At 47.1% G+C, this 22,846-nt stretch overlaps 1 protein-coding gene across 3 annotated transcripts in view; it reads left to right on the top strand.

Moving 5' to 3' along the window:
- The window catches only part of UIMC1 (ubiquitin interaction motif containing 1), a 39,851-nt gene that overhangs the window by 523 nt on the left and 16,482 nt on the right, over nt 1-22,846 (top strand). For 2 of the 3 annotated variants that reach the window (XM_017828156.1, XM_017828158.1), the window contains exons 2-6: nt 3,782-3,939; nt 11,927-12,017; nt 17,207-17,331; nt 17,667-18,821; nt 22,389-22,453. In XM_017828156.1, the coding sequence (XP_017683645.1) occupies nt 3,790-3,939; nt 11,927-12,017; nt 17,207-17,331; nt 17,667-18,821; nt 22,389-22,453 (1,586 nt within the window). In that variant the 5' untranslated portion in view covers nt 3,782-3,789. The remainder of the gene's footprint in view (nt 1-3,781; nt 3,940-11,926; nt 12,018-17,206; nt 17,332-17,666; nt 18,822-22,388; nt 22,454-22,846) is intronic. The other variant, XM_017828157.1, reaches the window with a different exon arrangement.

The following is a 22,846-nucleotide window of genomic DNA, read 5'->3' as shown; positions in this document are numbered from 1 at the left end:
CCTGGCTCCCTTCTCCCGGGGCAGCCCCTGCACACTCCTCTCCCTCTTGTTTGCTCACCTGTGGCTGATCACCTTTCCCCGAGCTCACCCCCATCCCGCCTGGGACCCCCATCCTTCTCCGCAGCTTGTTGAGTATCCCTGACCCCATCCTTGTCACTTTCCCTGCAGAGCCCTCCCTGCCGGGAAGGGGACAGAGGGACCCTGGGCGTGGTCTGGGGATGGGGTCACTTTCCTCGCACGTAGTGGGGGGGGAAACGTTTTCCTCAGCTGTCCTTGGAGAAGGGAGGTGCTGCGCGTGGGACTCGAGGGCACTGGAGCACGGAGCAGCTCCCGAGAGCTCGGATGCACTCGGCCGTGCGTGGCCTCAGCCGTGCCCGTGCCGTCTCTGCGAAGAGCTAGCTCTATAAACGGATCAGTCCTGTAAACAATTTTTCTCTCCCCGGGGCGCTGCCAGCCCTCGTGTCCTGCTCGCGGAGCATCATCTGGGCCCTGCGTGCCGGGTCGAGCCGAGGGTCCCAGGGATGATATTTCCATGGAGGCGTGTGGTGCTGACCCGCCTGAGCACGGGAAGCGTTGTGGCTCTGCTTCCCAAGGCGGGGGGAGTTGTTTACAAAGCGACAGCCTGTGTCTCCAACGGCTCAGGAACTCATCCGGGGATGAGAGTCATTCATTTTTTTTGGCTCCGTTTTTCGAGCATTTTTCAAGCTGTCACAGCTTGGCAGGTCTGTAGCTGCAGTGTCAAGATTTAGAATTATTCTGTCGGTAATTGCTTTCTGATTCATCAAAATGATAGATGAGAGGGAAAATGACAAATAATCACAAGTTGGGGATCTTCAAGGATATCCCTAAAAATGTGACTGGAGAAGCGTGGCATGTGCGAGTCCCTTGTCAGGAGGTCACCTTTGCTGTCAGAGCATTTACGAAGAAATTCTCTTAAATTCAGAGTTGGAAAAAAAATCTGGATAACTGCAAAATCAGTCTGTGAACCAAATTGCAAAGGTAGTTTTAGATAATTCAGTCTTTGGCCTTTTTTTTGCTGGGTCTGAAAACAGGTATGATCCCCTCAGGTACTGACAACTGTCCTTTCCAAGGGTGCTAAAAGCAATAGATGGTCGACTTCCCTGCCTGAAGAGGAGGGCTGTGCTCTGATGCATGTTTTCTTCTCTCAGCTACACCAGCTTGTCTAATAAAAGCTATTGCTGCTCTCCTACTCACAGCCTCAGACTAGCACAGCTACGACTGATCTCTTACTTGTCTTGTTCCCTTAGTTACATTTCTAGAGACTCTCTTTGCCACAAGTCCCTTCATTTTCAGAAGTGCTGTGGGAGTTGTGTGGTTACATCTCTTACATCTCCTCTTTTCTCTCCTTTAAATGTTGAAGGTAGGTGACTCATCATAACTTCAGTTGATATTTCTCAGTGATCTCTTATTTAGCACAGAGCACCAAGCAGAGAGTCAGAGGAGAGATGGTGATACCAGTGTGGATTTAAAAAAAATAAAAGGCAACACAGCAGTTCCTTGTTGCTATTTCTTTTGTTGTGAGGGTAAGGAGGTTTATGGGCTGCCTTTCCAAAACCAGTGACCCTCCGTGGGCCTTTCCGTGCTCCTTGTAGCGCATGTGAGTGGTTTTCCAACGATAAGGGAATGTTCCTCACCACCATGGGTACAGCAGCTGGGTGTGAGGCTTGGCTCATCTCCCTGGACAGGGAGAGCAAAGAGACCATTTGGAGCAAAAGATAAAAAAATGGAGAAGCTACAATGAGGATATTCCAACAGGACCTGAGTTCAGCTCAGCTGGAGCTAAACAGTGTCGTTTTGCAGGAGCCAGAGCTTTTCCAAAAGCAGTGCTTATTTCTATTTCCCTTTCTATAATGGCTTCAAACTGACAAAGAGCAGGGTTAGATTGGATATTAGAAAAAAATTCTTCCCTGTGACAGTGGTGAGGCACTGGCACAGGTTACTCAGAGAAGCTGTGGCTGCCCCATCCCTGGAAGTGTTCAAGGCCAGGTTGGATAGAGCTCTGAGCAACCTGGTCTAGTGGAAGGTGTCTCTGCCCATGGCAGGGGGTTGAAACTGGATGATCTTTAAGGTCCCTTCCAATCCAAACCATTCTGTGATTCCTAAGGAGACAAACATGGGGGGACTGCAGTGGTCCTTCAGTCACTTTGCCATTTGTACAGTATTCTGCCTTCAGAGGGCTCAGCAAACCTTTGGTGCAAATCATGACTCACCAGAATAATCGTCTTTTGTCTTTGCGCGTGTGTGTGCATGTCTTTGCAGAGGGAGGGAGGCGAAGGGAGTCTGTGAAGGCTGTGGATAGTAGGGCTGGAGCGATGTTATTCCTCACCTTGCTGCTTGGACTGTAGATGGAGCAGTGCGCTGCAGTTCTCGGCACTGATGGGGATTTTGGACTCCCTGCTCGTTACTGTTTCTATACACAGCGTCTGTTTGCAATTTTGTGGTGTTACAGGGAAGGGTTTGGTTCTATCCTGGGTGATGTACAGTCTCTGTTGCATCTTCTCTTCCTCTTATTTTAGATCTAAGCAGCACACTTGAGCTATTTGAGTGATCTTGAAGGAAAGCAGAGTGATGCTGTGGAAGGACACTGGTCTGGGAACCAGCCAACTTGACTTGCATTTCCAGCTCTGCTGTTCTCTGGTGTGAAATGAGGGGCTTGTTGTTTAACCACTCTCTGCACATGTTTAATTCTAACTTCAACAGAGCTGGTCATGCTCAGCCTGCTTTGTAAGGCTCTTTTACATCACAGTTCAGGAAGCACCAAATGTTGTTGTTGAGTTATCTGGCAAACAGCAAGCACAGGCAGGAAAGGGTGGTTTAACTCTGTGTGCCTTCCCGCTGCTCTCCTTCACTGAGATCTCTTCCCAGTCCTCTCCTCCAAGCCCTTTTGGATCCAAGCAGCTGATGCTTGCTGTGCATCCCTCTCCAGCAGTCTATGGGCTGGCAAGGGAAGGGATGCTGAAGTAGCAGCTTGCACTGTGTGGGCACCTGCGTGCACAGAGCCCTCAGGTTTGCACTAATAACGCTCAGCAGGTTCCTTGCTGCTTGTTAAGTGCCTTTGTTAATGCGGATGGTTTGGGCATGTCTGCCCGGAGTTCTTCCGGAGGCTGCTGGTCATTGAGAAACCCAGGCTGCCAGATAAACATGTTGTCTTGTTTCCAGCCTGCCTGCTGCCAGTGCCTGTGTTTTCCCTGTCTGTAGTGCTGGAGCAGCCGTGCACCAAGTGGTGCTGAGGGCAGGACAGCATCCTTGGAGGAACAATGCCTTTCCCCCTGGTTTTGTTGAATACAAACGCTGACAAAGGGCTGTGCTGTGGTGGCTTCTTGGTCTGGTGTGCAACTGTCAGCTTGATCCGCTGCCACAGCCTGCTTTGTTCTGGTGAAGGTGTGGGGCTGAGGAGGGGAAGTTGTATTGGAGGGTGGGAGATCCACTGTAAAGTGATGCTGTGGAGGAGTTTGCTGATGGGCTTTGAGAGGAAAGCCTCATTGCTTTGGAACAAGGCATTCAGAGTGGCTTTAGTCTGTGTTGCTGCTCCCCTGAAACCCCTTTTTAGCAATCAGCTGTAATAAAGTGTTTTTAACTAGATGAGTGGTGACTGGTGCATGTGGCTCCCAGTAACGCTAAATCCACCACGCTTTGTAATAAGGTTCCAGTGCCTGGGGTCTTTTGCCTAAAAATAGCAAAAAAAAAAAAAAGGATGACTGGTAGGGAAAATCTAAATCAGAAGGAAAGAAATGGCTTTTAATCTTTTCATCTGTTTCAGAGTGAAGGATGCCGAGGAGGAAGAAGCCCACGCAGGGCCTGGAGTCTAGAGGTCAGGATGGGGAGGAAGATGAGGATGAGAAGAGGAATGCAGCCAGTGCCAAGAAGAAGCGCAGTTTTGTGGATGCATTTATTGTTATATCTGACAGTGATGGAGAGGTCAGTGATGCGTTTGGGGTGCCCAGAGCCTGTGCTGGGCCTGCTGCTGCAGGACAGTGCCCGAGCAGCCTTCGGTGTTGTGCCGGGGTTGGGCTTTACGCAAAGGATCTTGTGCCGTTCCTTTTCTTACATATGAGATGAATCAAATCCTATTTGACTAGGAAATGAATGGTGTGCTTCATGAGGGTGAGTTATGAGTCTGGGATTTGATAACCAAATCCTCTCAGAACCGAATCTGAAACGTAATTTAAAAGTAACCTTTCCTCAATCCCTTTACAAATCTTTTTTTCATAATTTTTATTTGATTGATTTCCAGCTAAACCTTAGAAACATGATTCTGTATTATGTGCAAATAGATAAGAAAATGATTCAGAACACAGGCTTGTGAGTAGCTCAGAGACAGCCAGTATCTAGTAAACTGATCCTGAATTACAGGAATCCAAGTTTGTAACCCACCTCCGTAGGGTGTAAAGGTGAATGTGGTGTGGGAGTGCCTGGCTGAGGCGTCAAGGCTCAGATCTCTGATCCCCAGCGTCGGCTTACACACATCAGCATTACTCTAAAGATTGAAATGTCTGTGTTGGTTACACGGGCGTTGGGATGAGCTCAGGAACTCCTGCCCGGGAGAAACCCGGAGCCCCGAGAACCTGTGCTCAACCGAGCGAGCCGCACGAGGGGAAATTATTAGAATCGGCGTTTTATGTGTGACTCTTAAGGCTTTGCTCTGTCTTCCTGGTGACTGGGGATCCTAAGCTGCTTTTTGTAATTCCACCATTTTCAAAAGCGTTTCAATTCACTCTCTAGCTGTAGATCTTAAATCAAGTCCCTTTTGCTCCCACATCTGCAGTGTACTGCTCTCCAATAAGGCGATTATCATGTGAGGAGGGGAAAAGCACTAGAAATAAACAGTAAGAAGCTGTAGGGCAAACGATATTGGATGTTTTTTCTTCACATTGTCTGAGTTCTTTCCCATTGGGAAATTCCCTGAAAGAAATGGAACATATGGCAGTAATAGTTCAGTGGGGTTAAACCCTTAGCTCTGCAATATGCTAAGTTAACTTCAGATGTCTGCTGCATCACTGGCCTTTATGGTGAAACCTATAAGGAAAAAAGAAATCAGCAGCTATAAGAGCTGCTGCAGTACATAAAAGATCAGGACCTGTTATTGTCTACAATTATTCATCTCAATGTGCACGTATCTGAAAAAGAGGAAACAAACGTCTCTTAAAACACATCTATAAAAAGGTTAGGCTCTCTCACTGTTCTGTAAGTTTGTCTATAAACAATAAATTCTGATGGCATAATCGGTCATATTACAGAAAAGGATATGCTCAGAGAGGCCGTTAAAGAGCCAATTAGGTTCTGTTTAAGTGACAACAGTTCAGTCAGTTGAATGAGTGGATTTATTCAGTTCAGTCTCTTTCTGTGAGTCATCAGCTTACAGATCCAGTGCCATAGTCTCTTGTCGTGTTGTTTTCTGCAAAATCGAACGCAAAACTGTGATTTACTTGGGATCTCAAAAAAATAACTGTCTGCCTTCTGTAACTGTCTCAGCTCTTCTGTGTACATCAAGCTGAATTTCAATTTTGAACCTTCTAACTGTTGTTCTTGCTCTGGTAAGACCTTGTTGTGTGTTCAAGAAGAGGTGTGGGAAGCTCAGATCAATAGCAATTTTAGAGAACAATACATTCTCAATTAATCTTGCATCTGTTAGGACATGGTTCCTTATGAATCAAAAGCTACAAGGACAATTTGGGCATCATTGATTCGATGGCTTTCTTCCTTGGCAGTCTCTTGGCAGGTATCTATAGAACAAGTCCCTAGTTCTGCTTCCAGACCAGCAGATCTTGTAGCAGCTGCACCTGGAAAGCCTCCAGCTTCTCACTTTTGATGATCTTTGGCAGACTGCCTCTCCCAGGAATTTTTCAGTCATGCTGGATTATCAAGCTCATCCATGTTATTTTGCCAAGTTCTCTTTCTTTGCTCATGTCTATGCTGTGGCATCTGCAGAGCTGCATCAGAAAGAAGTTTTCTGGACGTGAGGCTTTCTGATCTCTGCTATATATAATCCTGGATTCGGGGAACACTTCTCTTTTTTTGGAAAGGGTTGGACAAAATAAGAACAGTCTCTCTGGCTCTGTGGAAGGAAGAGGAGATGACCTTCTTTGTGCAAACTGTGTCTCAGAAAACGCAGACATGACGAATGAGCAGAGTGGTTCCTGTCTCCCCCGGCTGTTTAAACCCTGAAGGGAATTGGTTGCCCACGCCAGAAGATGGGTGGTCATCTACAAATACACAATATTTCAAATAGTCCCCAACAGTGCTCTTTCCAAGAATAGCAATTCCTGGTCTGTCTCATGAGCCCCTTGGTTGAATTGGGCTGTTGGTAAAGACTCTGACCCCCAAGATTTTCCGAAGCCATGTCTGAAACATGATTGTTCCCTGGCATCAGGCCTGGCCGAACGTGACCACTGAGCACAGCCCAAAGGTTGTGCTGACCCGTAGACTGATTTGCAGCTATTAATCCCAAAATGCCACTGATCTGCTGTGGGAACTTCTGGAAGGGTCTGTTTTTCCTGGGTAGATCCTTTGTGAGCTTGGAGGGTACCTGCCTGCACTCAGAGTTGGCATGAAGTCTCACAAGCTCTTTCTGCCAGATCCATCAGCTCTGCCAGCCCTCGGGGAACATATGATGAGACTCCAGGGTGATGGTGCCATCTATTTCTGCATGGCTTGTCTTCCCTTTGGTGTGGAACATCCCTTTGCCCAAGTGTTCCTGTGTTTGGAGATACTTGCAGTCAGAGAAATCAGCAGCGTGTGTCGATGTTCCAGTTTAGATTTCGGCTGTGGTGCAGAGGCAGGTGTGTTTGGGCATCATCTGAAATACCTGGCCACTGCCCTGTCCTGTCTTTATCAGCTGTGACAGCGGCCACTCACCTCAGGACCAGGCATGGCCTGAGGGACATCTTACTATGGAAAAGATGGGATGACAGTGCCCACCTGTTGTGCTTGAATCCCAGCTGGCAACTAAGTACCACATGGCTGCTTGCTCACTCCACACCCCCCTTGCTGTAGTGGGGAGGAGAATTTGAAAAAAAGTAAACCTCATGGGTCGAGATAAGAACAGCTTAATAATAGAAACAAGATAAAATACCGTAATACTACTAATTATCCTAATGATAATATCAATAATAATTGTAATGAAAAGGAGGGAGAGGGGAACTGCTTTTTATGAGAAAATGTAGTGATAGGACAAGGAGGAATGGGGTCAAACTAAAAGAGGAGAAATTTAGGTTAGATATGTGGAAGAAATTCTTTACTGTGAGGGTGATGAGGCACTGGAACAGGATGCTCAGAGAGGTTGTGGATACCCCATTCCTGGCAGTGTTCAAAGCCAGGCAATGAGCAACCTGGTGTAGTGGGAGGTGTTCCTGCCTATGGCAAGGGGGTTGGAAAGAGGTGATCTTTAAGGTCCTTTCCAACCCCACCCATTCTGTGGTTTTATGAGTAAAACCCAAGAGAAACAAATGATGCATAATACCATTGCTCACCACTCACTGACTGATGCCCAGCCTGTCCCTGAGCAGCCATCGGTGGCTCCCAGCCCATTCCCCCCAGTTTATATGCTGGACATGATGTTCTATGGTATGGAATATCCCTTTGGCCAGTTCCTCCCAGCTTCTTGCACACCTGGTCACTGTCAGAGCACAGGAAACTGAGGAGTCCTTGATTTATAGTAAGCACTGCTTGGCACCGAAGAACCATCAGTGTGTTATCAGCATTATTTCCATACTAAATCCAAAACACAGCACTGCACCAGCTACTGGGAATAAAATTAACTCAATCCCAGCTGAAACCAGGACACCAGCTCACACCACTGACCATCCGAGTGAAGCAGAGCCTCATGGGAGTATCTCTGCAGTGCCCTGCTGTCCCCACGGGCCCTGCTGGTGCCAAGGGACCTGGTGCCTCCAGTTCCCAGAGGACAATGCGGTGTGAGTTGGCTCTTGGGAAGGCTCCATGGCTCTGCTGCGATCACTCCTCGAAAATCAGTTTGATCTGAATCCAGACTCTTCACAGCCCGATGAAAACCCTTTTCCTTACAGAGTCTTCCCTCTGTGTCAGGAACTGCATGTCTGGCATGAGCCCCATTGCATCTTGTTGTTCAAGTCTCCAATTCCAGCAGGTTTGTTCTAATGAGCTGAAAGACAGCAAAGCTGAAACAGATTCTGAAGTCAGAGACTAATAAAGTAGGGTGTGATATTAATTTCAGCAGCAGCCTTGGCTAGAGCCAAACATTGGACTTCCAACATCTAATTGGTTTTTAAAAATAAATTAGTCTGGTTTTCATCTGCGTATTTCCCATGCAGGACGTGTGGTGTTTGGCTGTGCTCTGTTGTTAGATGGTCCCAACTGCTGTTGAGCAGTAAAATTACCCAGACCTTTCAACTTTGCAGTCTGCACCATTAGTGATGGAGACATTCTGCTATAGCCTTTCCTTCCCTGAGTCAGTAGAAGCTGATTTCTGTGGTTTATGATGTGGATTTGAGGGAGCAGGATGTGGGATGCTGGCTACTGGCTTCCATTTACGGGCTTTTAGGAGCGAGTGGAGATGTATCTGTTTCTGCTGGCAGAGTCAGGTTCTCTTAAGTATGTGCAAAAGCATTTTTAAAATGGGAGTTTGATTTCCTGCTATCTGGTGAAACCAAGCAGGTTAAAAAATAAGGAAGAAGAATAGTGGCTGCCTTCCACTAAATGTGTAGGGAACTTTGAAAACCTGTCTCTTTCTTGATCTGTGTACAATGCTGGCAGTGAAATTGCTCATAAGAGAGCATCATAAATTAAAATGCAGAGCCTGACACACAGGAAAAGAATTTGGCTGTTGTGCCTTGAATGGACAGCAAAGAAGAGATTCTCTCCAGGCTGGCACTGAACAGAGGTGTGCAGGTCCTACCTCACCTCTGCTATAATAATTAGTTTCCCTTGGAAGTTGTGTGTTGGAGATGACCTTGTAACTAAGAGTATTGGCTGCAGTTTGGGAATATTTTAATTGATTAAGATTATTTTTGGACTAGTGATCTTATTAGAAAGGCAGTTGGTTGAGTGGCCCCCTGAGTTCCTATTATCCTTGTAGATAGATGAGCATTAAAAGGTTGGGTCAGGAAGAGCAAGCCCTGTTGTCTTCTCTGAATTTTTTTGGCCCCTTCGGTTTCTACCATCCATGCCTGCATTTATGCAGAGCACTTTGGGGCCTGCGGGGCTCTCTCCCAGCAGAGGTACAAACAGCCATAAATCCTAATTAAAAGGTATGTTTTATTTTCTGGGTTTAAAAATAAAGAAGATTTAAGAATTCTTGGAATTGAGATGTGTGTATATATTTTGGCCCATCAGGATTAATTGGATTTGCTTCAGCGCTTCTCTGCACCGTGGCTGTTCAGTAGAACGCTGCTGAGCAATTTAAACATCTTTCTCAAATGTATGAGGTTCGTACAACACGTGTCCTGCAATAATTTTGCTCCTGCCACTGTTGTAAATGTCGAGATTCTTCAGGACCAGCACAGAGAACCGAGGCACGTACTTGGCTTTGCGGTGGATCCGGGCAGCGCGCCCAGTGCCGGGTGCACCGTTCCACTCCAGAGCCCTGGAGGTGTTTGGGCCCCATCTTGTCCCATGGTGTGTGTTGTAAGTGTTTGTCTCAGTGCACAGTGCAGGCACTTGCAGCCGTGGAAAGTTTGGTGTGCTCATAAATCACATCCGTGCCCTGGAAGAGAGCTGCAGATGAGAGTGTCAGGGTTGACCTTCCAGCAAGTGCAAGAGTGATGAGGGGAAGACTGATGCCTAGAGAGGAGAGCCGGGGATTTACAGAGCCTGCTAGGATTAAATTGCCCCTGTCTTAAGCTGGGGTGCGTTTAGCACAGTTAGGCAGGGCTTTGGGGGAGAGTGGGAGAGCTGTTGCTTAACCTTCTCCAGCATATAATCCTAGTGTGATACTGGTGCAGTCCCACAGACCGTTTCCTACTTCCTCAGGTGTGGTCTGCTCGTGGGGTAAGTGGGAGGCTATTGCTGAGGCAGGCACTTTGGAGTAGGACATCCCTTGGCTTAGGGAAAACTGTGGAGAAGGGCGATATGCCAGGGCCCAGGAAGAGGGGATTTCACCTCCTAAGTGTGAGCTTGGCATCCATCTCCTTGCAAGAGAAACTCTGGATGTGAAGCAGTTTTTCGAAGACATGGTGGCAGATCTTAGAAAGGGGGGGCATCCAAACCAGGCTGAGTAGGGAAGAGAAGGAATCAGTCATAGGAAAAACCGCTTAGGTACAAGCATGAGTGTGTGTGGACTTGCCAAGTATGATTGCTGCTGTGTTGTGAGGTGCTTCTTAAGTCAGTGAAGTGAGGAATGGTGTAGGTATGAGGGCATGTAGAAGCTGTAATGTATTAGGGTTTCAGGAAACCACTTAATAGTATGTCTTGCAAAAATCTTAGTTGGGTAAATAATTCAATTTGGTCTAGATAGTAACATTCCTGCATTGAAATCCTGCTAAAAGACTGTCAGCAAGAGCTGGTGATGAAGAGAAGGGAGGCTCATCTGGGGGAGATGTAAGGCTGAGGCCAAGAGGATCAATATTAGGTCTGTGTGTGTTTTAACATCCTCATTAATGATCTGTAAGAGGGAGCAAGTGGTGTATATAGATTAATAAAATCTACAGATAACACTAAGGCTGGAGATGTCTGGAACAAAACTCAGCACAGAGGTGCAGTCCAAAGGACTTCACAGGCTCAGAAACATGGACAAAGGACAAAAGAAATTGATGACACTTGAAAAAAAATCAATGTATCTGTTTGTGTTAAAGTAGCCCAAGCCACATGCCCCCGCCTTGAACCCCTCTCCTGTCACAGGAGGTGGAATGAGGCACAAGTGTGTGGCCAACGTGTGTCTCACAGAGAGCAAAACACTGCAGCTGCAGAGGGAGTGGTGCAAAGCCCCTCCTGGCCAGGCATGAGTCTCTGCCTGAAATACTGGGTTTGATTTTAATCCTGCCTGATTTAGAGAGACAAATTGGAAGGAGCCCAGTGCCAGCCTTCAGTAATGTGTGTGGCCTCGCTTAAGCTGCTAGGACAACAACTTGCATAAATGTGTGTCATTTATGTCTGTGCCCAGTCCTGATGCAGTCCCTGTGCTTAAAGCAGCACACATGAATATTGTTTGTAGAGGTATTGTTCCAGAGAGGCCCAAGACAAAAAATTCCCAAAGTATTCAAGCTTCAAAAATGAAACATTTGTGGCAATACTGCCCAGAGAAGCTGTGGCTGCCCCATCCCTGGAAGTGTTCAAGGTCAGGTTGGATGGGGCTCTCAGCAGCCTGGTGTAGTGGAAGGTGTCCCTGCCCATGGCAGGGAGGTGGAACGAGATGATATTTAAGATCCCTTTCAACCCAAATCATTCTATGATTCTATGAATACAATGAGAGATTGGCACGAGGAGGAAATACATATGGCTCTCCTGCCCTGGGGTTGTGTTAACATGGGTCTCCAAAAATAGGTAGGGATCCTAGTTTTGATCACCTGAAATTGTTTTGGCAGAGTTACTAGAAGCTGCATGGCAGGAAACAGTCCTGGCTTACAGGTGTGTGATGCTCACTTGTAAAAAGGTTCTGTTTTGAGTGCTTACAAATATCAATGTTTTAGCAAGGCCAAACAAATTCTCTCTAAAATCGTGGGTAGCAGGTGCAGTGCATGGTGGTGACTGGCATGAAGTCTATTGTCTCTCCTACTTCTCTGTTTATGTCAGTCTGTAACTCTTTTTGCTCATTATGCTTATCACACAGCTTTTAATAGTTACAGAATGTGTTTGAATTATGTTTGAAATTCAAATTTCACACAAATAGAGGCTTGTTCTTGAACCAGTGTTTGTGTCTGAGTAGCTGGGGGGGAGGGGACTGGTAGTATTTCTTACATATTGCGTGCACTCACCATATTTTTTTCCATTACAGCAGGAGTCAAAGGAAGAGAGTGGATTGCAAAAGAAGAGAACAAAACAGCAGCTGGATCAAACCAAGTTTGCTGCTAAAAGAAAAATTGCACGTAGGTCTCGATTGTGGGGCTGGGGAAGTTGTCTGGTGCTGAGCAGCTGTTTGTGTTAGAGATTATTTCCCTTGCAGAAAGGCTGTGATGTGGCTGGGGATGCAGAGCTTTCAGAGAAGACCCTTCTCAGGGGTAAATTTTGCCTGTCTGAATAGGCACACTGTCACTTGTTTTTTCCCTGGGCAGCGTGTGCGTGGACTGGTGCACTTCCAAAATAAGTGTGGGAGGGTGTTGGTACCTCACCAGGTTTCAAAACTGGCTGAAGCCAGTCTGAAAGTGCTGTCAATCACAAACTGCTTTTCCATTCAGGCTCCTCTGCTGCTGCCTGTCCCTGAAATGTCAGGATGCTCTGACCTGGCAGCTGCCACTCAGGGAAGATCTGAGTCGCAGCTGACAGTTCTCTGAAATTTTTGGCTCGTGGCGTGGGGGCAGCTGGAGCACTGGCAACACTGGACATCATAAGGAAGGGTGTTAAGAACCAGAGATTTGGGTGATGTCATTTTGCAGTTATATGGAGTATTGGTGCACCCCTGTCACAGCCATGTGTGCAGTTCTGGTCTCTGCATCGCAAGGCCGTGGTGGTACATCCAGAGAAGGGCAGCCCAAGCCATGAAGGGCATGGAGCAGCTGCCTTATTGGGAGAGACTGGAGAGCCTGGGGCTGCTTTGTTAGGAGAGGAAGGTGGGATCAAAGTTCCTATCAGGAAGGCAGTGCCTCAGCTGAGCACAGAGCCATTGTTTACAAGCTCCTATTAGCCAGGGTACATTGGTGGCAATAGCAGGAGATAGATGTGTTTGAAACAGGTGAAGGACAGTAATGCTTCACACAGCATGGAGTGAACTCCTGGAAGTTTGTGTCACAGGAGGTTGTGAAGGGGTCAGTATCAGCAGCTTTAATAAGAGATTAAATGCATTCATGGACAATGGGTCTAAGAATAAATGCTAAAGCGAACAGACTGGGATGTTCCTGTTTATATTCTGAATGCTAGGGATGTACAGGCAGAAGGGACCACTGAGCATGGCCATGTTGCCTGTGTTTGTGGTACAGCCCCCCCTGTTATAGCAACCAGGCCCCAGGTCCCTGCTTGTGTTCCTATGCTCTGCAAGGCAGTAGTTGGTCCATCTAGCATGTGAAATTCAGGATGTTTTAAAATGGGAGAGGTGCTGTCTCCTACAAAACCCAAAGCAATCACTGAACAAAATGGAGCACACCACTGCTCTGCAAGGAGCAGCAGTTGGGCTTGTCAGTCCTCACAGGGCTTGTGTGAATTAAATTGTTTTTAATAGAGGCCTAAGGCCATAGCACAGAACAGCCCAGCTCTTTGTGGGAGCAGAAGCCCACTGTGCGTATCTGTGTTGAACAAGTAAGATAACAAAAATCAGAAATGTGGGAAGAGTTCTTTTTCTTCTTTTTCTCCCAAAGGAAACAGGGCACCAAATAAAAGCTAAAACCCCCTTTGGAGAAGCCAGTAAAATGTGACCAAACATATGGCGTTAAGAACAGGGAGCTGCTGAAGTTGGATATCCTCGTTGCATCACTGATTGTGCAGGGTTTTGGGGTTGGTGCTGTGCAAAAGGTGTTTGGTGTGCTCCAGAAAATCCACGGGAGACAGAGCCAGCTCTCCAGCCATTGTGTAACAGAGGAGTTCTGCTGTGTTTCTAGATGCTGAAATTATTGATAATAGTTTGTCTTTTCCTGGGGCTAAAGCTGCAATTTTCTGTTGCTTAGTGTGCACGTCTGAGTTTGGGGGTGCCGGCGCCGCTCGGTCGGAGAGCGGGTGCTTGTTTAAGCACATGTGATCGTGGGGCTGTTCTCATTTCTGGGAAGCTATAATTAGACTTTTGGTGTTTGCTTTTAGGCAAATTAAGATTTGAAGTAGTAATTATTTTTCTCAGTGTCTTTAAATAAATTCTTTGAATTGCGAAGCAAATTGGTCTTTTGTAAAGATTCGGTGCTTCTGGGTAGAGCAAGTTCTTTCTCCTCAAAACTGGAAAATTTCGGATATTGGCAGGCTCTGGTTATAAAGCATATCCTCCCATTTTTGCTTTGTTGTGGTTTCATTCATTTTAACCTAAAGCCATAACTAAAATATATCTGTGACGTTTCATCCTGACAGGATAAATGGAAATACAAAACCTAACGAAGTCTCTCTTTTTTTCTGGAGGAAGTCTATGCTTTAAAGCACATTTGAATGTTTTTACTGTAATTGCTCTTTGGATATGTGGAAATACTGAGATCCCCCATTTCTGTTATATTTGAGTAAATCTCTTATTAGTAAGTGTTAGAACTACAACTAGTGGGGTTTTGCATCTAATTCACTTTGCAAATGTCAAAATGGAACATAAATCGCTTCACAAATTGCCGTATTAGCATTTAAAAAGGCTCTGAAATGGTTTAATTTGTTTAGGGCTGCAGTATCTTAAAAACAGTTTCTCTCTGACCCCTCCTTCCCATCTGTGGGTGTCTTGGATGCCCTGGTCTCCAGAGAGGCTCTGGGATTTCATGCTGCGTTGGGATGGACGTGTGACGAGTGGATTTTGGAGTGTGAGACGTGGAGTTCCCAGCTCGAAGTGCTGGTGTTTCCTCACGAGAATGGGCTCCTGTGAGACGAGCGATGAGTGTGAGTTGAGCAGGGTGGTCCAGATGGAGAGGGATCGTTCTTCCCGGGGGCTGTGGGAGCTCCTGTCCCTCTGGCATGCTCCAGGAGCATGGCTCGTCTCCGCCACACGCTCTGAGCTCCCCGGGTCTGTTTGCACACGCCGGTCGGGGGCTAACGCGGCGCTCTGCATTTCTAATCATCATCAATTATGACCGCTGCAATCAGCATCAAGTTTAATAAAACACACGGTGCTGAGAAGTCATCAGTCCTGGAGCACGAAATACTGTCAGCTCCACTTAAAGCAGGTCAGGTCTACTGGAAGACATGGGCAGAGCTGCTCTTTGCTCTCCCACCGTAATGCCAGGTGGGTTTAAACTCGAGATTTCCCCGTCTCTGGAGCACCTACTCAACTGGAACGTGCACTAAGTGCATCTTGTTTGTCACTGGTTTCTTTGCCAGAGGCAGCATTTGTCTGGCACATTCCTTGTCCCCAGAGGGGAAATTGCTGTGCCAGGGAAGGAGAAGAAAACAAAATGTACAGCAGTAGCTCGCCAAAAAATGTTTCTTTTTATTAAGCTTCATGGATGTTGATAGCCTGAACTGGCGAACACTCAGGCCCCCGTTGAAGCACGTGGAAAGTCGTGTGTTGTGGGACACCAATCACATGCACTGGTTTTCGTGCCCATGTTGGAGTTTGTAATCAGGATCAGGATCTGGCCTGATGGCTGTGATGGATTGGGCAGGGAAACAAATCAGCACAGACTTTCCAAATGCTTGGAAGGTGTTTAGTATTGTGAAAACAGAAAAGACTGGACGTGGCACTTAGTGCCATGGTCTAGTTGAGGAGGTGGTGATCAGTCAAAGGTTGTAATCTCTGAGGTCTTTTCCAACCTAATTGATTCTGTGATTCTGTGCAATGCTGTGTATTGCTGTTGTTCTTGGGGATGGGATCCTTCTCCGTACACTGGACTGTCATCTGCTTTCCATTAAAGGATGCTTTTTTGTTGCCCCGGTCCCTCTTGGCTGTAACATCATAGAACGACTTTGTCCAAGGACAAAAGATCCCCACGAGCCCTGAGAGCACTGCAGTCTGCCTTCCCTTCAACCTCTTTCTTAATTTTAAAAGGAATTACCCCCTCCCCCCCAAACCAACAACCTGAAGCTAAGTGCTGATTTAGTAGGACACATAAAAGAATCTGAGAGTAATCAGAGCAGTCCAAAAATGCTTCAGATCCTGCTTGGGTGGGGGAGCACGGTGCTGCCATCAGCGAGGAGCTGGGGGAAGGGCAGAGCAGAGCCGTCTGCTCTGTGGATGCTCCTGGTTGCAGCTGTGCCGTCATGCACGGACTGTGCTACGGCCAGAGCAGTCCCCAGCTGCTTCCAGGGTGGCTGCACTGCTGTGTTTGGGTGGCAGCTGGTGGGAAGAGGATGGGATAAAAAATGGGAGCCTGCAAGTTCTGAATGCTTTATCCAGGGAAAGGTCTGTCTCCGGAGCTGGCTGCAGTGAAGGCATGTTTTGTGCTTGGGCGGCCTCCCTGTTCAATGACATGTCTTAAAGATGTTGTAGCCTGTCGGAGAGCGCGAGCCTTTGGTTCATGCATGAGATGGCGCGTGCAGGATTCTGCCTGGAGGAGGGAGCGGGTTCTGAAGGAAATCTGTCAATTTGTTTCAAGTGAGAAGATGTGTTTTTCAGCTCCTGAGAGTGCTGTTGAGTTGTTTTTCAAACTGCACTCCATTCTGCAGGCGTTGTATATTTTAAGCATAGTGGAAGTGTTGGATTGAATCTAAGTAAATAAGTGTTTTCCAGAGTAACTAACTGCTTTGTTTCTAAATAGCCAGTCCAGGCTTTTGGTTTGATTTGAGCGAGGAGTATTTCAGGAAGAAATTTTCTGCTGAAATAGCAGTTACAACTGTAGGAAACCTGTTTCCCATGCATGACTGACTTAGTGATGCAGTGGAGTGGTGATGTGAGCAGAAGGGGGATGTATGCATGTGAAAGATCCTCTATAATACCACCAAGCAAGTAACGTTATCCTCCACAGAGCTTTCCACCTGCAGCTCAGGGTGAACAACATGTAGCTCTTTTTCTCTCAGGTAGGTCTCCTGTGATATTGCAGGTATCTATGTGTCAGAAGGCACTGAGGTGTGCTACTGGTTAGTAAAAAAATGTCTTAAAGAAGATGTGTTGTTTATCCTGCCTTGCTGCTGATCTGTCTGATATAAAAATGAGCACACTTTGGAAATCTGTCCTTTTTCTCTCTCCTTGAACATGAATTCGGCACCTGCAGAGTGTGTTGTTTGATGCCAAATAAAATATCACGTTGCAGATAATATACCCAGGGAATGGGAGCTTAGATTGCTGTAGAAACCTGAACTGAAGTTCCTGACCTGGGTTACCTTTCTCATTTATTGTTGCCTGCTCAGTTTCGGTGACACCTTTTCAGGAAAGCTGAAGTTTAGATGTTTTGCTCTGCATTCCTCTTGGGGAGGTGGGACCCTTACGCGTTTCTCCCAACATGTTGGATATATGTTGGGTGTTTACGTACACCTGCAGCTGTGACTTGACATTATCCTATTTCTTCTGCTGTAGAGATGAGTGAAGAGGAACAGTTTGCACTGGCCCTGAAAATGAGTGAGCAAGAAGCCAGACAAGTGAACTGTCAGGAAGAGGAAGAGGAGGAGCTCTTGAGGAAGGCCATTGCTGAGAGCCTTAGCGTAAGTGCGCTTCTGTGAAGAGCCTTACTAGGGTTCTTCAGCAGCACTGCTTTCTGTGCTTGCTTTGCCACGCTGCACAAAAGAAGGTTTTACGGGGGGGCCTAGTTATTTCCAGCACAAGCTGGAACAACAGCAGTCACAGAGTAGTTGCTCTGGACTGCTCCTAGTGAGAGGGACATGTAAACTTCAACCTTAGCTGTTTTGGGGTACACAGTTCTGATTGGGGTAGGGGCATCTGCAGTCAGGATGATGGCTGCCAGCATGCTGTGGGAGACCTTGGTGTACTGTGCTGATAGAGAACACGCCTCTAGGAGAGCCAACATTTTGTTTTTCAGAGCTGTCAGCCCTCAGACTCCTCTGATGTGACTCCTCAGTTGTCAGAGGAAGCGCTGGGCGCACGAGGCCAAAGCCAGCCCGCCGAGAAAGAAGGCTCTGAGATCCTGGGAGGTCTGGCACTTTGCCCTGACACCCCTCGCTCTGAGTGCAGCTCCCACTCACAGAGCTCCAGAGCTGATGGGAGTGGACAGTTGGATGTCACCCGGAGCCCCCGGGTAGTGTTGAGGAGGTTAAACCAGGAAATCATTGAAAACTCACTAGTATCCAGCATAATAGTGTCTCCGGGGAAGGACCAGGCTTTGACAAGGTCAAGTGAAAAGTCTTCCTCACCAGCAAAAAGTGATTCGAGTAACATGTTACCAAGAACTCTCAGAGAGGACTTCATCTCATTGAGTCCCACCTTTGGCAGGGTGGCTTCAGGCTCCTGGCGACTGACACCTCGCAGACTGTTCACAAGCCCCTCCAGCTCCTCCGAAGCAACAGGCCACGAACCAAAAGAGCAGCTCCTGCCCTGCACTGGCCATTCTGTGGGAGAAGCAGGTGCTGGGAGCTCAGCCACGCTCTGGAAGAGTGGGACCACAGAACAGTGTGAGAGCCCCAGGAGAAGCAGTGGAGGGGCAGGTACCAAACACACCTCACAGCCCAGGCACCCTGCCAAGGTCTGTGTTTCCACAGAGCAACTAAAGCAAAACGAGGCGTCCGACAGTACCCCGGATCTTTGCATGCTGACTGCGGCAGAGGAGAGGCACAAACAGGAGGAGGCCAGAGACACAGTGCACTATTACTGGGGCATCCCCTTCTGCCCCAAAGGGGTGGACCCTAACCAGTACACCAAAGTCATCTTGTGTCAGCTGGAGGTTTACCAGAAGAGCCTGAAGCAGGCTCAGAGGCAGCTACTGCATAAGAAGGAGTTTGGTAACCCAGTTGTGCCCAGTTCTTCCTTGACCCAAAATGAACTTGGGAAAGGAGAGGAGATAAGCAGGGAGAACGGGATTGCTGATGGTATGGAAGATGGAGATACAGAGGGGCAGGAGTCTGAAAGCATCACCTGGCTCCACCCTTCAAAGAGGAGGGAAGCAGAGAGTCCAGGGCACAGCATGGAAGAAGAAAAGAATTCTACTTCTGATGATGAACCAACCACCAGCTACTGCCAGGTAAGAGCCTCGCCACTGACCAGAGGTTGAGCAGCCCTGCTCTTCAGTCTGTTTTACAGTTCAGTCCCTTCTGCAAAGCAGGTGCTGCTGTTTAATGTCCCTCTTAAATTTAGGGACTTCCTTCCCTAGCCACACAGCTTACTGTGGAAGGGGGAGAAGTGTGCAGGCTGTCACCCAGCTCACACACGGTAGGGGCCATCACACAGCCTGACAGTCATTGTTAATGCACCAGAGACAGACAAATCCAACTGATCCTTCTCAGAAGGGTGAAGCCTGTCAGTGTGTCAGGGTAGTGAGCACAGAGGTGGTCTGATCACCAGCAGCTCTGGTGAACCAGTTTATAAACCCTTGGCTGCATGGGGAGCTCTGCATTTCCCCTCACAGTCAGAGAATGTGGGTTTGTCCTTGCAGCACAGCCTTTCCAGTTTGCCCCTACTCACTCCTGTGCCTCTGTACGTGCTTCACCCTTGGAAGTTCTCTTTTCCTTCGTGGTCCTGTGGCTGGGAGGAGCTCTGCCTGCTCGCAGGCATCTTCTGCCTGCCCTGGTGATGTGTCACCGCAGTGGTGCTCGCTGTCCTTGTCCTGGTGTTGGGCACCTTCTCTCGGCTCACTGCTCGGGTCTAGTAGACACTAGATGTCAGCCTCTGTCTCCATCAGGGCTCTCCTGCTGGAGCGGAAGGCAGCTTTCTGTCACTGCTAAGTTTAAACAGATTGCTAGTCAGATGAAGTATTTATTACTGCTGTATTTTAGGTTTGTGTCAGCCTTTTCCAACCCTCATTTTTCATAATGACTTCACTCCCGGATCATTGTATAACTTTATCTTCTCTATGACTGAAGCCTTGGCTCTGTTGTTCCTGTTTTCAAGTGTATTTGATCATTTACCCTGGTGTTAGAAAGATACTTAACTTGTTTTGTGATATTTATATTCTGTCTTGTAATATTGAACACTTAGGAAAAACGTCATGTCTGCATTTTCTGGTTGCAGAAAAAGAGCAGAGCAGCCTGTGCTGAAATGTGACTTTTCCTGACAGTGCTTTGGCTCGAGTTTAGCAGATGGAGATTTAAACAAGCCTTAGAGGTGATCTGCAGAGGAAAGGAACTGACTTGTGTCCTTTTTAATTTCTTTAGGATAGATACAAAAGGCCTCAGAGGTTCTTAAAGCAAACTGCTTTTTTTTTTTTTCTGTAGCTTTTCCTCTGGAAAGGGAGGTGTCATTAATCTGGAAGATTGGGGTGACTGGAGGTCTATGGATGTGTACACTAAAGCCCTTGGAAAGATGCAGCAGCTGGGAAGGGTGTGAACTTTTAATCAGTATTGAAAATTGTGGTGTATTTTTAAAAATATTATCTGTTTAATCCTAATACCTAATTAATTCTTGGGGAGAAAAGAGGTTTTAGTGGTGCTGAGTGGTAACTTGTACTCATCTTGACCATGAGAGCTCTCTCAGAGCCATAACCTGTGTGTAGATGTAGCCTTTCTGAATATTTTTAAGGTGAAAAAATAAGGAAGGGGGAGGGGCAGTAGACTTAAAAAATTTCAGCCCTAGCCCAAAATTTGCCAGTCTTTTTTTTACACAAGAGAAAATTATTTCTAAATGCCCTTTCATCTGCCTTATCACACCCAGCATGAGAGGTTGCTCCCTTCTCTCGCCTCTGTGCAGTCACACACTGAGGCCAGAGCAGGTGATTTACTTGCAAAATCGATATGTTTGATGTTTGCTTGTGCCTTGTCTCCATTTTTTTCCTTCTATCAAATACAATTCCATCGGCAGTGACAAAGGAGGGGCCCAGAGCAGTCGAGTCTCCGACGTGCTGCATCGCTTGGAGACCCTTTGCTGCCTGTGCTGCCCTGAGACTCCCTCAGTGCCACCAGGGCTGCTCTGCTGGGGGGGCTAGTGGGAGATTTTAGGCTGTGCCAAGGTTAGAAATCATCCTTGAAAAGGACTCAAATCTGTCCTTGAAAAGGACTCAAATCTGTCCTTAAAAAGGCCTCGTGCTATGTGTTATACCAGTGAAATGAAGGTGCAAATGATGTGCTTGAGGGAGGCTGCCTGTGCCCCTGTCCTGAAAACCTCACCTGGGGCAAACACAGACCTTCCACCCTGCCAGCAGCTGACTGCTACCACTGTCTCCCGCAGCCAAGGGATGTTTGCACAAAGCAAATCCTGGTTGTCGGAAGATCTCACAGCCCGTGAACCTGCACTAACAAACTTCAGCGCTAATAGAATCAATTCCTTCAGAGCCTTTCAAATAAGGTTAGGGGACTCTTGGTCTTTAAAAGATTCAGAGGGAAAAGGCACAATTCTGGAGATTTAGAGTCTGGTGACCTGAATTAGTGCCATATTTTGTAACAGATGTACTTGGGAAAACCAGAAACATGGACCAATGTTCGTGACCAGGGCAGAAGCATTGTTAACATATGCACAGTTCAGGACAAAGAGAAATAAAAATAAAGGAGGAGGTATGGTATTTTATGTTAATGGTGAATTAGGCTGCAAAGAAGTAAAGAACAGCATAAACAAAACAGAATATTTGGGGGTTGGAATCACATTAGGAAAATCTGACAGGAGGCCTTGATTTGGGGCTTGCTGGGGAAGTACATCAGCCATCCAGGAGCGGAGCTGATTGAAACTGAAACCTATGGTGGAAATTGAACTTGGAGAGTTTGATAGACTCAAGGAAGGGAGTGGAAAACCCTTCTGTGAGAACTAGCATGAGAACTGACAGCAAGGACTGCTAATAAACTGTTGTAATTCCACCTGATTAGAGGATGGCAAGTGTAACGTGTACACTGCAGAAGAAGAAAGGGATCTGGGTAATAACTGGCATGTTACCCTGACCTCAGCAGTGCATAAGGCTTTTGAACAAATTTTAAAGGAAAGAATAAGTGGAGTCGTAGAGCTAAATGAAAAATGGGATAAAATGCACACAGATTTACCAGCTGTAGATTGTGCAGGTTAATCTGTTCCCTCTCTTTGATGGGACAACTGATTTCGCAGGCAAGAAAAACGCAACGGATTTTATTTCTAGGAAATTTCAGAAAAGTGCTTCTTATGGTCAAACACCGGCTGTACCAGTTGATCAGGTCATCCCAGCTCAAGAAAACGGTTTTTAAAGTTGAGTAGGTGAGGGCTGCTAGGATGCCTGGGGGAGTGCAGGGAACACTAAAAACCTTGGATTGTTTAGCTCAGCATGGGTGGAGATGGAGGAGAGCTGTGGTTGCTGCCTACAAGTACATTGAGGTGGATGCTTAGAACAGGCAGAGAGCATGGAAGGTGATGGACAGTGCTGGAATGAGTTGACAGTCCTGGGACTGTCCAGGAACATGTCTAGGCAGCAAGGTAACAAAAAGTACTGCCTGGCTTTATTTCAGGCAGCTGCTGAAACACCTTCCCAAAAAGAGGGATGGAGGGAAAAAGCTGAGTAGTTCCAGATGGATACTGAGGCATTTTCAAATAAAAATATACAGCAGAGTGGGTGAAGTGTCATGGACAGAATCTGATGACCCAGCAGACCTCTGTTAGCTGTGCATATTGTTTTATATAACATCAGAATTTTCTTTTCCAGCCCTCCCAGGTGCTGCCTGCAGAGGATGCACATGAAGAAGGGGAGCCGATGCAAATTGCACAGAGGTGAGTAGGATAATTTCTGAGTGTGGGGCTCACAGTGATATGGGCTCTTTCACTCTCCTTGGAGTATTTTAGGGTGCAATCCCACTGTGGCTTGCTGCAGGGCTTGCTGGAAAGGCTTCTGCAGCCACTGCTGTTAGATATCCCTGGCTTTGGAGCAGCTTGGGAGAGAGGTGAGGCACAACTGGGGAGAAAGGCTCAGTTACTTTATAAGATGTGCAAGTGCATCCTTGTACAAGTTGGAGGACTTGCTCCTTGCCCTCTGAAGCTCCTGTAACACAGTGCAGTACAGCTCTGGGGATGGGTGGGGGAGCTGAAGGTGAGTTACAGCGATCCCATCACGTGTCTATCGGGGAAGGAGCATAGGCAGCATGGTGGAGGGTTTACTGGATTTCT

This window comes from Lepidothrix coronata, unplaced genomic scaffold (assembly GCF_001604755.1).
Source record: "Lepidothrix coronata isolate B3197 unplaced genomic scaffold, Lepidothrix_coronata-1.0 Scaffold146, whole genome shotgun sequence".
NCBI lineage: Eukaryota > Metazoa > Chordata > Aves > Passeriformes > Pipridae > Lepidothrix > Lepidothrix coronata.
The sequence above is the reverse complement of the archived record's forward strand: the minus strand, read 5'-3'. Positions and strand labels throughout refer to the sequence as shown.